This window comes from Strongylocentrotus purpuratus, unplaced genomic scaffold (genome assembly GCF_000002235.5).
Source record: "Strongylocentrotus purpuratus isolate Spur 01 unplaced genomic scaffold, Spur_5.0 spur5_scaffold_2, whole genome shotgun sequence".
NCBI classification, from domain to species: domain Eukaryota; kingdom Metazoa; phylum Echinodermata; class Echinoidea; order Camarodonta; family Strongylocentrotidae; genus Strongylocentrotus; species Strongylocentrotus purpuratus.
The window spans coordinates 37,338,358-37,354,422 of NW_022145605.1; the positions used below are offsets into that span (position 1 = coordinate 37,338,358).

The following is a 16,065-nucleotide window of genomic DNA, read 5'->3' on the forward strand; positions in this document are numbered from 1 at the left end:
ATGTAGGTTTTCAGATGATATTCTTGCATACATAAACTGTGTTCCATATTTGATCTGTGTGCAGCACTGAAACTGTCCTTCCAACACTGTGTACGACCCCTGCTTCAGTGGCTGTCCAGCAACCTGTTCCTCTGCTGCGAGCACATTGTCCTGCAATACCACTTGCCAGGAAACGTGTAGATGTGCAGATGGTCTTGTACTGGATGGTGGGCACTGTGTGGATCCATCACAGTTGTTGCACTCTGGATAGTGGTGTTTATATTCCGGTAAGTTTGAAATCGAGCGCTGAAGTACCTACCAGTATGAAATGTTCCATGCTTCCATTCACTGCTTAATCTGCAAGAGGATCAAGACATCTTCATTTGCCAATTCAGCTGTTCAATTTTGCCAAGAGCAGCTATGGTAATGCATCTGTAAAGTTGTTCATATATTCTAACTTCCAGCATTTTTCCTTTGTTGCACTTTTTGACAGTCTGGAGGAGCATGGACTGACCCAGGCTGCACACAACACTGCCTTTGTCGAGGTGGGCTTGCAGAGTGTTCCGAATTCCAGTGTGGGAGAGAACGAAGAATGCGAAATCAGGAACGGTTTTCCAAGCTGTTACTGCAGAGATGGCTACACCTCTCTCGGAGATGCCTGCTTCAGAGGTGAGAAGTTCGTTTTCAGAAGTCATTAGATGAAGATGTTTTTATCAACATGCCACTTTGTACAAGATATAAGATAGCTCTGCAAGGCAATTGCGATGTACAGATGATACCACTGATGTTGATACTGATCATTCCTTTTTTGTCTGATTTTGTCTCATACTTATAGCTCCTGGGTATTGCCAGATCTGGGGTGACCCCCATTATGTGACCTTTGACGATAAGAAATATAACTTCCAGGGTGATTGTGACTACACGCTGGTCAGAGATTGCCAGAATTCCAGTGACTACCACCTGTGGTCCAACAATGAACGGCTGCGCCCATCTGACAGTGTTTCTTACCTGAGGGAAGTGGTACTTGACCTGAGCGATAGAAGATACGCTCTGATCAAGGGCTTCCATGTCAGAGTGAATGGAAGAGATGTCTCTGAAAACCTGCCTTACATGGATGAGCAAGTGTGGATCTACAGGGATGTGACATCCATGGTATGTCATAGATAAACCCTGTTTTTCATATTTAGTATTTCAAAAATGGTTGGGCTGTGTGTAATGTAAGGAATTCTATTACGTGCCATGTACTTTAGTTATGTGTTTAAAATGGAAAAGCCTAGAAATTGATATGAATCTTCTGTATTCGTCGTTCATAGAGTTTTCCATGAGGTTGTGTGGTAATAAGTTATTCCAACCTCATGCAAGAAGTTTTGAATGTTCTTGCATGTTTAACGATGTGTGGATTCTTTTTTCCTTTCTCTTTTGTAGAATCTGGTAACAGATTTCTTATGGGTTAGCTACGATGGAATGGACAGTGCTGATGTGTACCTCAGTTACTTTGCAGGAAGAACTTGTGGCCTGTGTGGATCCTTTGATGGAGACCAGAACAATGATATGATACTTCCTTCAGGAGAATTGGTAAGATACTCCTTGCACTTAGTCTAGATGTCTGTTCTATTTGAACCCCCGTTTCAAATTCAGTTCGTTCTTGACTTGAAAAGAAATCTCAAAAGGTGCCATTCCATAATTCTAATATTTTGTGATGAGTGTTACAGTGATGCAATTACCAGTCTGATACTTTGATGATACTCATGATGGTTATGGTTGATGGTAATTCTCAACAGGCAAGATCAGCAACTGAGTTTGGAAACAGCTGGGTTGCGTACCCTGACCAATGTGATGGTGTGGATCCAGGTCCAACTGACCCTTGTGAGGATGGAGTGAACAGCTTGTCTGCATCAACGATCTGTGCTATTATTTGAAGGATCCTTCCGGTAAGAATGAAACACATCTGAAACAACCTTCTCTTCCTGTAGTTTTCCTACAGTTCTGAATATTTGTATTTTTTCAAAACAGTATCAGTTTGTGGTTAGAGGAAAAGCTGTGAAGAAATTATCAAGATGGGTAGGAGACGATGGCTGGGAAATATAGAATCACTTTCAATTGTCCATAAACCATTTTGACCTGCACTTTCTATTCCTTCAGGACCATTTGAATCCTGCCTTGAGATCGTGGATCCAGACGACTACTATGATTCGTGCGTCTATGACGTGTGTCTTACCGTGATGATGCTCTGTGTTCCAGTCTTGCACAATACGCTCGTGCCTGCAGGAGCAAGGGAGGGAAACCTGGCAGATGGAGATTGCTTGTGGAAGAATGCCGTAAGTCACTAGAAAGACGATTTTTATTACGTTTGTCTGGAGAGTCGATGCATTGTTGTCAGAGAGATAAGATTGGAGAGAAATTTGTTTTCATGTAGGTTTTCAGATGATATTCTTGCATACATAAACTGTGTTCCATATTTGATCTTGTGTGCAGCACTGAACTGTCCTTCCAACACTGTGTACGACCCCTGCTTCAGTGGCTGTCCAGCAACCTGTTCCTCTGCTGCGAGCACATTGTCCTGCAATACCACTTGCCAGGAAACGTGTAGATGTGCAGATGGTCTTGTACTGGATGGTGGGCACTGTGTGGATCCATCACAGTGTGGTTGCACTCTGGATAGTGGTGTTTATATTCCGGTAAGTTTGAAATCGAGCGCTGAAGTACCTACCAGTATGAAAATGTTCCATGCTTCCATCACTGCTTAATCTGCAAGAGGATCAAGACATCTTCATTTGCCAATTCAGCTGTTCAATTTTGCCAAGAGCAGCTATGGTAATGCATCTGTAAAGTTGTTCATATATTCTAACTTCCAGCATTTTTCCTTTGTTGCACTTTTTGACAGTCTGGAGGAGCATGGACTGACCCAGGCTGCACACAACACTGCCTTTGTCGAGGTGGGCTTGCAGAGTGTTCCGAATTCCAGTGTGGAGAGAACGAAAAGAATGCGAAATCAGGAACGGTTTTCCAAGCTGTTACTGCAGAGATGGCTACACCTCTCTCGGAGATGCCTGCTTCAGAGGTGAGAAGTTCGTTTTCAGAAGTCATTAGATGAAGATGTTTTTATCAACATGCCACTTTGTACAAGATATAAGATAGCTCTGCAAGGCAATTGCGATGTACAGATGATACCACTGATGTTGATACTGATCATTCCTTTTTTGTCTGATTTTGTCTTATACTTATAGCTCCTGGGTATTGCCAGATCTGGGGTGACCCCCATTATGTGACCTTTGACGATAAGAAATATAACTTCCAGGGTGATTGTGACTACACGCTGGTCAGAGATTGCCAGAATTCCAGTGACTACCACCTGTGGTCCAACAATGAACGGCTGCGCCCATCTGACAGTGTTTCTTACCTGAGGGAAGTGGTACTTGACCTGAGCGATAGAAGATACGCTCTGATCAAGGGCTTCCATGTCAGAGTGAATGGAAGAGATGTCTCTGAAAACCTGCCTTACATGGATGAGCAAGTGTGGATCTACAGGGATGTGACATCCATGGTATGTCATAGATAAACCCTGTTTTTCATATTTAGTATTTCAAAAATGGTTGGGCTGTGTGTAATGTAAGGAATTCTATTACGTGCCATGTACTTTAGTTATGTGTTTAAAATGGAAAAGCCTAGAAATTGATATGAATCTTCTGTATTCGTCGTTCATAGAGTTTTCCATGAGGTTGTGTGGTAATAAGTTATTCCAACCTCATGCAAGAAGTTTTGAATGTTCTTGCATGTTTAACGATGTGTGGGATTCTTTTTCCTTTCTCTTTTGTAGAATCTGGTAACAGATTTCTTATGGGTTAGCTACGATGGAATGGACAGTGCTGATGTGTACCTCAGTTACTTTGCAGGAAGAACTTGTGGCCTGTGTGGATCCTTTGATGGAGACCAGAACAATGATATGATACTTCCTTCAGGAGAATTGGTAAGATACTCCTTGCACTTAGTCTAGATGTCTGTTCTATTTGAACCCCCGTTTCAAATTCAGTTCGTTCTTGACTTGAAAAGAAATCTCAAAAGGTGCCGTTCCATAATTCTAATATTTTGTGATGAGTGTTACAGTGATGCAATTACCAGTCTGATACTTTGATGATACTCATGATGGTTATGGTTGATGGTAATTCTCAACAGGCAAGATCAGCAACTGAGTTGGAAACAGCTGGGTTGCGTACCCTGACCAATGTGATGGTGTGGATCCAGGTCCAACTGACCCTTGTGAGGATGGAGTGAACAGCTTGTCTGCATCCAACGATCTGTGCTATTATTTGAAGGATCCTTCCGGTAAGAATGAAACACATCTGAAACAACCTTCTCTTCCTGTAGTTTTCCTACAGTTCTGAATATTTGTATTTTTCAAAAACAGTATCAGTTTGTGGTTAGAGGAAAAGCTGTGAAGAAATTATCAAGATGGGTAGGAGACGATGGCTGGGAAATATAGAATCACTTTCAATTGTCCATAAACCATTTTGACCTGCACTTTCTATTCCTTCAGGACCATTTGAATCCTGCCTTGAGATCGTGGATCCAGACGACTACTATGATTCGTGCGTCTATGACGTGTGTCTTACCGGTGATGATGCTCTGTGTTCCAGTCTTGCACAATACGCTCGTGCCTGCAGGAGCAAGGGAGGGAAACCTGGCAGATGGAGATTGCTTGTGGAAGAATGCCGTAAGTCACTAGAAAGACGATTTTTATTACGTTTGTCTGGAGAGTCGATGCATTGTTGTCAGAGAGATAAGATTGGAGAGAAATTTGTTTTCATGTAGGTTTTCAGATGATATTCTTGCATACATAAACTGTGTTCCATATTTGATCTTGTGTGCAGCACTGAACTGTCCTTCCAACACTGTGTACGACCCTGCTTCAGCTCAGTGGCTGTCCAGCAACCTGTTCCTCTGCTGCGAGCACATTGTCCTGCAATACCACTTGCCAGGAAACGTGTAGTGTAGATGTGCAGATGGTCTTGTACTGGATGGTGGGCACTGTGTGGATCCATCACAGTGTGGTTGCACTCTGGATAGTGGTGTTTATATTCCGGTAAGTTTGAAATCGAGCGCTGAAGTACCTACCAGTATGTAAATTTCCATGCTTCCATCACTGCTTAATCTGCAAGAGGATCAAGACATCTTCATTTGCCAATTCAGCTGTTCAATTTTGCCAAGAGCAGCTATGGTAATGCATCTGTAAAGTTGTTCATATATTCTAACTTCCAGCATTTTTCCTTTGTTGCACTTTTTGACAGTCTGGAGGAGCATGGACTGACCCAGGCTGCACACAACACTGCCTTTGTCGAGGTGGGCTTGCAGAGTGTTCCGAATTCCAGTGTGGAGAGAACGAAGAATGCGAAATCAGGAACGGTTTTCCAAGCTGTTACTGCAGAGATGGCTACACCTCTCTCGGAGATGCCTGCTTCAGAGGTGAGAAGTTCGTTTTCAGAAGTCATTAGATGAAGATGTTTTTATCAACATGCCACTTTGTACAAGATATAAGATAGCTCTGCAAGGCAATTGCGATGTACAGATGATACCACTGATGTTGATACTGATCATTCCTTTTTTGTCTGATTTTGTCTCATACTTATAGCTCCTGGGTATTGCCAGATCTGGGGTGACCCCCATTATGTGACCTTTGACGATAAGAAATATAACTTCCAGGGTGATTGTGACTACACGCTGGTCAGAGATTGCCAGAATTCCAGTGACTACCACCTGTGGTCCAACAATGAACGGCTGCGCCCATCTGACAGTGTTTCTTACCTGAGGGAAGTGGTACTTGACCTGAGCGATAGAAGATACGCTCTGATCAAGGGCTTCCATGTCAGAGTGAATGGAAGAGATGTCTCTGAAAACCTGCCTTACATGGATGAGCAAGTGTGGATCTACAGGGATGTGACATCCATGGTATGTCATAGATAAACCCTGTTTTTCATATTTAGTATTTCAAAAATGGTTGGGCTGTGTGTAATGTAAGGAATTCTATTACGTGCCATGTACTTTAGTTATGTGTTTAAAATGGAAAAGCCTAGAAATTGATATGAATCTTCTGTATTCGTCGTTCATAGAGTTTTCCATGAGGTTGTGTGGTAATAAGTTATTCCAACCTCATGCAAGAAGTTTTGAATGTTCTTGCATGTTTAACGATGTGTGGGATTCTTTTTCCTTTCTCTTTTGTAGAATCTGGTAACAGATTTCTTATGGGTTAGCTACGATGGAATGGACAGTGCTGATGTGTACCTCAGTTACTTTGCAGGAAGAACTTGTGGCCTGTGTGGATCCTTTGATGGAGACCAGAACAATGATATGATACTTCCTTCAGGAGAATTGGTAAGATACTCCTTGCACTTAGTCTAGATGTCTGTTCTATTTGAACCCCCGTTTCAAATTCAGTTCGTTCTTGACTTGAAAAGAAATCTCAAAAGGTGCCATTCCATAATTCTAATATTTTGTGATGAGTGTTACAGTGATGCAATTACCAGTCTGATACTTTGATGATACTCATGATGGTTATGGTTGATGGTAATTCTCAACAGGCAAGATCAGCAACTGAGTTTGGAAACAGCTGGGTTGCGTACCCTGACCAATGTGATGGTGTGGATCCAGGTCCAACTGACCCTTGTGAGGATGGAGTGAACAGCTTGTCTGCATCCAACGATCTGTGCTATTATTTGAAGGATCCTTCCGGTAAGAATGAAACACATCTGAAACAACCTTCTCTTCCTGTAGTTTTCCTACAGTTCTGAATATTTGTATTTTTCAAAAACAGTATCAGTTTGTGGTTAGAGGAAAAGCTGTGAAGAAATTATCAAGATGGGTAGGAGACGATGGCTGGGAAATATAGAATCACTTTCAATTGTCCATAAACCATTTTGACCTGCACTTTCTATTCCTTCAGGACCATTTGAATCCTGCCTTGAGATCGTGGATCCAGACGACTACTATGATTCGTGCGTCTATGACGTGTGTCTTACCGGTGATGATGCTCTGTGTTCCAGTCTTGCACAATACGCTCGTGCCTGCAGGAGCAAGGGAGGGAAACCTGGCAGATGGAGATTGCTTGTGGAAGAATGCCGTAAGTCACTAGAAAGACGATTTTTATTACGTTTGTCTGGAGAGTCGATGCATTGTTGTCAGAGAGATAAGATTGGAGAGAAATTTGTTTTCATGTAGGTTTTCAGATGATATTCTTGCATACATAAACTGTGTTCCATATTTGATCTTGTGTGCAGCACTGAACTGTCCTTCCAACACTGTGTACGACCCCTGCTTCAGTGGCTGTCCAGCAACCTGTTCCTCTGCTGCGAGCACATTGTCCTGCAATACCACTTGCCAGGAAACGTGTAGATGTGCAGATGGTCTTGTACTGGATGGTGGGCACTGTGTGGATCCATCACAGTGTGGTTGCACTCTGGATAGTGGTGTTTATATTCCGGTAAGTTTGAAATCGAGCGCTGAAGTACCTACCAGTATGAAAATGTTCCATGCTTCCATCACTGCTTAATCTGCAAGAGGATCAAGACATCTTCATTTGCCAATTCAGCTGTTCAATTTGCCAAGAGCAGCTATGGTAATGCATCTGTAAAGTTGTTCATATATTCTAACTTCCAGCATTTTTCCTTTGTTGCACTTTTTGACAGTCTGGAGGAGCATGGACTGACCCAGGCTGCACACAACACTGCCTTTGTCGAGGTGGGCTTGCAGAGTGTTCCGAATTCCAGTGTGGAGAGAACGAAGAATGCGAAATCAGGAACGGTTTTCCAAGCTGTTACTGCAGAGATGGCTACACCTCTCTCGGAGATGCCTGCTTCAGAGGTGAGAAGTTCGTTTTCAGAAGTCATTAGATGAAGATGTTTTTATCAACATGCCACTTTGTACAAGATATAAGATAGCTCTGCAAGGCAATTGCGATGTACAGATGATACCACTGATGTTGATACTGATCATTCCTTTTTTGTCTGATTTTGTCTATACTTATAGCTCCTGGGTATTGCCAGATCTGGGGTGACCCCCATTATGTGACCTTTGACGATAAGAAATATAACTTCCAGGGTGATTGTGACTACACGCTGGTCAGAGATTGCCAGAATTCCAGTGACTACCACCTGTGGTCCAACAATGAACGGCTGCGCCCATCTGACAGTGTTTCTTACCTGAGGGAAGTGGTACTTGACCTGAGCGATAGAAGATACGCTCTGATCAAGGGCTTCCATGTCAGAGTGAATGGAAGAGATGTCTCTGAAAACCTGCCTTACATGGATGAGCAAGTGTGGATCTACAGGGATGTGACATCCATGGTATGTCATAGATAAACCCTGTTTTTCATATTTAGTATTTCAAAAATGGTTGGGCTGTGTGTAATGTAAGGAATTCTATTACGTGCCATGTACTTTAGTTATGTGTTTAAAATGGAAAAGCCTAGAAATTGATATGAATCTTCTGTATTCGTCGTTCATAGAGTTTTCCATGAGGTTGTGTGGTAATAAGTTATTCCAACCTCATGCAAGAAGTTTTGAATGTTCTTGCATGTTTAACGATGTGTGGGATTCTTTTTCCTTTCTCTTTTGTAGAATCTGGTAACAGATTTCTTATGGGTTAGCTACGATGGAATGGACAGTGCTGATGTGTACCTCAGTTACTTTGCAGGAAGAACTTGTGGCCTGTGTGGATCCTTTGATGGAGACCAGAACAATGATATGATACTTCCTTCAGGAGAATTGGTAAGATACTCCTTGCACTTAGTCTAGATGTCTGTTCTATTTGAACCCCCGTTTCAAATTCAGTTCGTTCTTGACTTGAAAAGAAATCTCAAAAGGTGCCATTCCATAATTCTAATATTTTGTGATGAGTGTTACAGTGATGCAATTACCAGTCTGATACTTTGATGATACTCATGATGGTTATGGTTGATGGTAATTCTCAACAGGCAAGATCAGCAACTGAGTTTGGAAACAGCTGGGTTGCGTACCCTGACCAATGTGATGGTGTGGATCCAGGTCCAACTGACCCTTGTGAGGATGGAGTGAACAGCTTGTCTGCATCCAACGATCTGTGCTATTATTTGAAGGATCCTTCCGGTAAGAATGAAACACATCTGAAACAACCTTCTCTTCCTGTAGTTTTCCTACAGTTCTGAATATTTGTATTTTTCAAAAACAGTATCAGTTTGTGGTTAGAGGAAAAGCTGTGAAGAAATTATCAAGATGGGTAGGAGACGATGGCTGGGAAATATAGAATCACTTTCAATTGTCCATAAACCATTTTGACCTGCACTTTCTATTCCTTCAGGACCATTTGAATCCTGCCTTGAGATCGTGGATCCAGACGACTACTATGATTCGTGCGTCTATGACGTGTGTCTTACCGGTGATGATGCTCTGTGTTCCAGTCTTGCACAATACGCTCGTGCCTGCAGGAGCAAGGGAGGGAAACCTGGCAGATGGAGATTGCTTGTGGAAGAATGCCGTAAGTCACTAGAAAGACGATTTTTATTACGTTTGTCTGGAGAGTCGATGCATTGTTGTCAGAGAGATAAGATTGGAGAGAAATTTGTTTTCATGTAGGTTTTCAGATGATATTCTTGCATACATAAACTGTGTTCCATATTTGATCTTGTGTGCAGCACTGAACTGTCCTTCCAACACTGTGTACGACCCTGCTTCAGTGGCTGTCCAGCAACCTGTTCCTCTGCTGCGAGCACATTGTCCTGCAATACCACTTGCCAGGAAACGTGTAGATGTGCAGATGGTCTTGTACTGGATGGTGGGCACTGTGTGGATCCATCACAGTGTGGTTGCACTCTGGATAGTGGTGTTATATTCCGGTAAGTTTGAAATCGAGCGCTGAAGTACCTACCAGTATGAAAATGTTCCATGCTTCCATTCACTGCTTAATCTGCAAGAGGATCAAGACATCTTCATTTGCCAATTCAGCTGTTCAATTTTGCCAAGAGCAGCTATGGTAATGCATCTGTAAAGTTGTTCATATATTCTAACTTCCAGCATTTTTCCTTTGTTGCACTTTTTGACAGTCTGGAGGAGCATGGACTGACCCAGGCTGCACACAACACTGCCTTTGTCGAGGTGGGCTTGCAGAGTGTTCCGAATTCCAGTGTGGAGAGAACGAAGAATGCGAAATCAGGAACGGTTTTCCAAGCTGTTACTGCAGAGATGGCTACACCTCTCTCGGAGATGCCTGCTTCAGAGGTGAGAAGTTCGTTTTCAGAAGTCATTAGATGAAGATGTTTTTATCAACATGCCACTTTGTACAAGATATAAGATAGCTCTGCAAGGCAATTGCGATGTACAGATGATACCACTGATGTTGATACTGATCATTCCTTTTTTGTCTGATTTTGTCTCATACTTATAGCTCCTGGGTATTGCCAGATCTGGGGTGACCCCCATTATGTGACCTTTGACGATAAGAAATATAACTTCCAGGGTGATTGTGACTACACGCTGGTCAGAGATTGCCAGAATTCCAGTGACTACCACCTGTGGTCCAACAATGAACGGCTGCGCCCATCTGACAGTGTTTCTTACCTGAGGGAAGTGGTACTTGACCTGAGCGATAGAAGATACGCTCTGATCAAGGGCTTCCATGTCAGAGTGAATGGAAGAGATGTCTCTGAAAACCTGCCTTACATGGATGAGCAAGTGTGGATCTACAGGGATGTGACATCCATGGTATGTCATAGATAAACCCTGTTTTTCATATTTAGTATTTCAAAAATGGTTGGGCTGTGTGTAATGTAAGGAATTCTATTACGTGCCATGTACTTTAGTTATGTGTTTAAAATGGAAAAGCCTAGAAATTGATATGAATCTTCTGTATTCGTCGTTCATAGAGTTTTCCATGAGGTTGTGTGGTAATAAGTTATTCCAACCTCATGCAAGAAGTTTTGAATGTTCTTGCATGTTTAACGATGTGTGGGATTCTTTTTCCTTTCTTTTGTAGAATCTGGTAACAGATTTCTTATGGGTTAGCTACGATGGAATGGACAGTGCTGATGTGTACCTCAGTTACTTTGCAGGAAGAACTTGTGGCCTGTGTGGATCCTTTGATGGAGACCAGAACAATGATATGATACTTCCTTCAGGAGAATTGGTAAGATACTCCTTGCACTTAGTCTAGATGTCTGTTCTATTTGAACCCCCGTTTCAAATTCAGTTCGTTCTTGACTTGAAAAGAAATCTCAAAAGGTGCCATTCCATAATTCTAATATTTTGTGATGAGTGTTACAGTGATGCAATTACCAGTCTGATACTTTGATGATACTCATGATGGTTATGGTTGATGGTAATTCTCAACAGGCAAGATCAGCAACTGAGTTTGGAAACAGCTGGGTTGCGTACCCTGACCAATGTGATGGTGTGGATCCAGGTCCAACTGACCCTTGTGAGGATGGAGTGAACAGCTTGTCTGCATCCAACGATCTGTGCTATTATTTGAAGGATCCTTCGGTAAGAATGAAACACATCTGAAACAACCTTCTCTTCCTGTAGTTTTCCTACAGTTCTGAATATTTGTATTTTTCAAAAACAGTATCAGTTTGTGGTTAGAGGAAAAGCTGTGAAGAAATTATCAAGATGGGTAGGAGACGATGGCTGGGAAATATAGAATCACTTTCAATTGTCCATAAACCATTTTGACCTGCACTTTCTATTCCTTCAGGACCATTTGAATCCTGCCTTGAGATCGTGGATCCAGACGACTACTATGATTCGTGCGTCTATGACGTGTGTCTTACCGGTGATGATGCTCTGTGTTCCAGTCTTGCACAATACGCTCGTGCCTGCAGGAGCAAGGGAGGGAAACCTGGCAGATGGAGATTGCTTGTGGAAGAATGCCGTAAGTCACTAGAAAGACGATTTTTATTACGTTTGTCTGGAGAGTCGATGCATTGTTGTCAGAGAGATAAGATTGGAGAGAAATTTGTTTTCATGTAGGTTTTCAGATGATATTCTTGCATACATAAACTGTGTTCCATATTTGATCTTGTGTGCAGCACTGAACTGTCCTTCCAACACTGTGTACGACCCCTGCTTCAGTGGCTGTCCAGCAACCTGTTCCTCTGCTGCGAGCACATTGTCCTGCAATACCACTTGCCAGGAAACGTGTAGATGTGCAGATGGTCTTGTACTGGATGGTGGGCACTGTGTGGATCCATCACAGTGTGGTTGCACTCTGGATAGTGGTGTTTATATTCCGGTAAGTTTGAAATCGAGCGCTGAAGTACCTACCAGTATGAAAATGTTCCATGCTTCCATTCACTGCTTAATCTGCAAGAGGATCAAGACATCTTCATTTGCCAATTCAGCTGTTCAATTTTGCCAAGAGCAGCTATGGTAATGCATCTGTAAAGTTGTTCATATATTCTAACTTCCAGCATTTTTCCTTTGTTGCACTTTTTGACAGTCTGGAGGAGCATGGACTGACCCAGGCTGCACACAACACTGCCTTTGTCGAGGTGGGCTTGCAGAGTGTTCCGAATTCCAGTGTGGAGAGAACGAAGAATGCGAAATCAGGAACGGTTTTCCAAGCTGTTACTGCAGAGATGGCTACACCTCTCTCGGAGATGCCTGCTTCAGAGGTGAGAAGTTCGTTTTCAGAAGTCATTAGATGAAGATGTTTTTATCAACATGCCACTTTGTACAAGATATAAGATAGCTCTGCAAGGCAATTGCGATGTACAGATGATACCACTGATGTTGATACTGATCATTCCTTTTTTGTCTGATTTTGTCTCATACTTATAGCTCCTGGGTATTGCCAGATCTGGGGTGACCCCCATTATGTGACCTTTGACGATAAGAAATATAACTTCCAGGGTGATTGTGACTACACGCTGGTCAGAGATTGCCAGAATTCCAGTGACTACCACCTGTGGTCCAACAATGAACGGCTGCGCCCATCTGACAGTGTTTCTTACCTGAGGGAAGTGGTACTTGACCTGAGCGATAGAAGATACGCTCTGATCAAGGGCTTCCATGTCAGAGTGAATGGAAGAGATGTCTCTGAAAACCTGCCTTACATGGATGAGCAAGTGTGGATCTACAGGGATGTGACATCCATGGTATGTCATAGATAAACCCTGTTTTTCATATTTAGTATTTCAAAAATGGTTGGGCTGTGTGTAATGTAAGGAATTCTATTACGTGCCATGTACTTTAGTTATGTGTTTAAAATGGAAAAGCCTAGAAATTGATATGAATCTTCTGTATTCGTCGTTCATAGAGTTTTCCATGAGGTTGTGTGGTAATAAGTTATTCCAACCTCATGCAAGAAGTTTTGAATGTTCTTGCATGTTTAACGATGTGTGGGATTCTTTTTCCTTTCTCTTTTGTAGAATCTGGTAACAGATTTCTTATGGGTTAGCTACGATGGAATGGACAGTGCTGATGTGTACCTCAGTTACTTTGCAGGAAGAACTTGTGGCCTGTGTGGATCCTTTGATGGAGACCAGAACAATGATATGATACTTCCTTCAGGAGAATTGGTAAGATACTCCTTGCACTTAGTCTAGATGTCTGTTCTATTTGAACCCCCGTTTCAAATTCAGTTCGTTCTTGACTTGAAAAGAAATCTCAAAAGGTGCCATTCCATAATTCTAATATTTTGTGATGAGTGTTACAGTGATGCAATTACCAGTCTGATACTTTGATGATACTCATGATGGTTATGGTTGATGGTAATTCTCAACAGGCAAGATCAGCAACTGAGTTTGGAAACAGCTGGGTTGCGTACCCTGACCAATGTGATGGTGTGGATCCAGGTCCAACTGACCCTTGTGAGGATGGAGTGAACAGCTTGTCTGCATCCAACGATCTGTGCTATTATTTGAAGGATCCTTCCGGTAAGAATGAAACACATCTGAAACAACCTTCTCTTCCTGTAGTTTTCCTACAGTTCTGAATATTTGTATTTTTCAAAAACAGTATCAGTTTGTGGTTAGAGGAAAAGCTGTGAAGAAATTATCAAGATGGGTAGGAGACGATGGCTGGGAAATATAGAATCACTTTCAATTGTCCATAAACCATTTTGACCTGCACTTTCTATTCCTTCAGGACCATTTGAATCCTGCCTTGAGATCGTGGATCCAGACGACTACTATGATTCGTGCGTCTATGACGTGTGTCTTACCGGTGATGATGCTCTGTGTTCCAGTCTTGCACAATACGCTCGTGCCTGCAGGAGCAAGGGAGGGAAACCTGGCAGATGGAGATTGCTTGTGGAAGAATGCCGTAAGTCACTAGAAAGACGATTTTTATTACGTTTGTCTGGAGAGTCGATGCATTGTTGTCAGAGAGATAAGATTGGAGAGAAATTTGTTTTCATGTAGGTTTTCAGATGATATTCTTGCATACATAAACTGTGTTCCATATTTGATCTTGTGTGCAGCACTGAACTGTCCTTCCAACACTGTGTACGACCCCTGCTTCAGTGGCTGTCCAGCAACCTGTTCCTCTGCTGCGAGCACATTGTCCTGCAATACCACTTGCCAGGAAACGTGTAGATGTGCAGATGGTCTTGTACTGGATGGTGGGCACTGTGTGGATCCATCACAGTGTGGTTGCACTCTGGATAGTGGTGTTTATATTCCGGTAAGTTTGAAATCGAGCGCTGAAGTACCTACCAGTATGAAAATGTTCCATGCTTCCATTCACTGCTTAATCTGCAAGAGGATCAAGACATCTTCATTTGCCAATTCAGCTGTTCAATTTTGCCAAGAGCAGCTATGGTAATGCATCTGTAAAGTTGTTCATATATTCTAACTTCCAGCATTTTTCCTTTGTTGCACTTTTTGACAGTCTGGAGGAGCATGGACTGACCCAGGCTGCACACAACACTGCCTTTGTCGAGGTGGGCTTGCAGAGTGTTCCGAATTCCAGTGTGGAGAGAACGAAGAATGCGAAATCAGGAACGGTTTTCCAAGCTGTTACTGCAGAGATGGCTACACCTCTCTCGGAGATGCCTGCTTCAGAGGTGAGAAGTTCGTTTTCAGAAGTCATTAGATGAAGATGTTTTTATCAACATGCCACTTTGTACAAGATATAAGATAGCTCTGCAAGGCAATTGCGATGTACAGATGATACCACTGATGTTGATACTGATCATTCCTTTTTTGTCTGATTTTGATACTTATAGCTCCTGGGTATTGCCAGATCTGGGGTGACCCCCATTATGTGACCTTTGACGATAAGAAATATAACTTCCAGGGTGATTGTGACTACACGCTGGTCAGAGATTGCCAGAATTCCAGTGACTACCACCTGTGGTCCAACAATGAACGGCTGCGCCCATCTGACAGTGTTTCTTACCTGAGGGAAGTGGTACTTGACCTGAGCGATAGAAGATACGCTCTGATCAAGGGCTTCCATGTCAGAGTGAATGGAAGAGATGTCTCTGAAAACCTGCCTTACATGGATGAGCAAGTGTGGATCTACAGGGATGTGACATCCATGGTATGTCATAGATAAACCCTGTTTTTCATATTTAGTATTTCAAAAATGGTTGGGCTGTGTGTAATGTAAGGAATTCTATTACGTGCCATGTACTTTAGTTATGTGTTTAAAATGGAAAAGCCTAGAAATTGATATGAATCTTCTGTATTCGTCGTTCATAGAGTTTTCCATGAGGTTGTGTGGTAATAAGTTATTCCAACCTCATGCAAGAAGTTTTGAATGTTCTTGCATGTTTAACGATGTGTGGGATTCTTTTTCCTTTCTCTTTTGTAGAATCTGGTAACAGATTTCTTATGGGTTAGCTACGATGGAATGGACAGTGCTGATGTGTACCTCAGTTACTTTGCAGGAAGAACTTGTGGCCTGTGTGGATCCTTTGATGGAGACCAGAACAATGATATGATACTTCCTTCAGGAGAATTGGTAAGATACTCCTTGCACTTAGTCTAGATGTCTGTTCTATTTGAACCCCCGTTTCAAATTCAGTTCGTTCTTGACTTGAAAAGAAATCTCAAAAGGTGCCATTCCATAATTCTAATATTTTGTGATGAGTGTTACAGTGATGCAATTACCAGTCTGATAC

The 16,065-nt window shown here is 42.3% G+C and overlaps 2 protein-coding genes across 2 annotated transcripts in view; both read left to right on the top strand.

The window, feature by feature from the left end:
- Nucleotides 1-4,971: 4,971 nt before the first annotated feature.
- On the top strand, nt 4,972-11,637 carry LOC115926503 (IgGFc-binding protein-like). Its single transcript, XM_030991265.1, has 18 exons — nt 4,972-5,059; nt 5,265-5,439; nt 5,606-5,922; nt 6,196-6,345; nt 6,552-6,702; nt 6,914-7,090; nt 7,248-7,450; nt 7,656-7,830; nt 7,996-8,312; nt 8,586-8,735; nt 8,942-9,092; nt 9,304-9,480; nt 9,638-9,777; nt 10,046-10,220; nt 10,387-10,703; nt 10,975-11,124; nt 11,331-11,480; nt 11,563-11,637. The coding sequence occupies exons 3-18, from the start codon at nt 5,881-5,883 to the stop codon at nt 11,635-11,637; spliced, it is 2,700 nt and encodes an 899-aa protein (XP_030847125.1). The 5' UTR covers nt 4,972-5,059; nt 5,265-5,439; nt 5,606-5,880.
- A 43-nt stretch (nt 11,638-11,680) lies between these two features.
- The window catches only part of LOC762415 (IgGFc-binding protein), a 136,379-nt gene continuing 131,994 nt past the window's right edge, over nt 11,681-16,065 (top strand). Inside the window, exons 1-11 of the mRNA XM_030991267.1 lie at nt 11,681-11,868; nt 12,026-12,228; nt 12,436-12,610; nt 12,777-13,093; nt 13,367-13,516; nt 13,723-13,873; nt 14,085-14,261; nt 14,419-14,621; nt 14,829-15,003; nt 15,166-15,482; nt 15,756-15,905. Of these exons, the coding sequence (XP_030847127.1) occupies nt 13,052-13,093; nt 13,367-13,516; nt 13,723-13,873; nt 14,085-14,261; nt 14,419-14,621; nt 14,829-15,003; nt 15,166-15,482; nt 15,756-15,905 (1,365 nt within the window). The 5' untranslated portion in view covers nt 11,681-11,868; nt 12,026-12,228; nt 12,436-12,610; nt 12,777-13,051. The remainder of the gene's footprint in view (nt 11,869-12,025; nt 12,229-12,435; nt 12,611-12,776; nt 13,094-13,366; nt 13,517-13,722; nt 13,874-14,084; nt 14,262-14,418; nt 14,622-14,828; nt 15,004-15,165; nt 15,483-15,755; nt 15,906-16,065) is intronic.

What these genes read in the sequence shown, in the direction of transcription:
- LOC115926503 (XM_030991265.1), top strand. Translation starts at nt 5,881, where the DNA reads ATGGATGAGCAAGTGTGGATCTACAGGGATGTGACATCCATG. An exon ending in TACTTCCTTCAGGAGAATTG is followed by an intron (nt 6,346 to 6,551) that starts GTAAGATACTCC and finishes AATTCTCAACAG; the next exon opens with GCAAGATCAGCAACTGAGTT. An exon ending in ATTATTTGAAGGATCCTTCG is followed by an intron (nt 11,481 to 11,562) that starts GTAAGAATGAAA and finishes TTTCAAAAACAG; the next exon opens with TATCAGTTTGTGGTTAGAGG.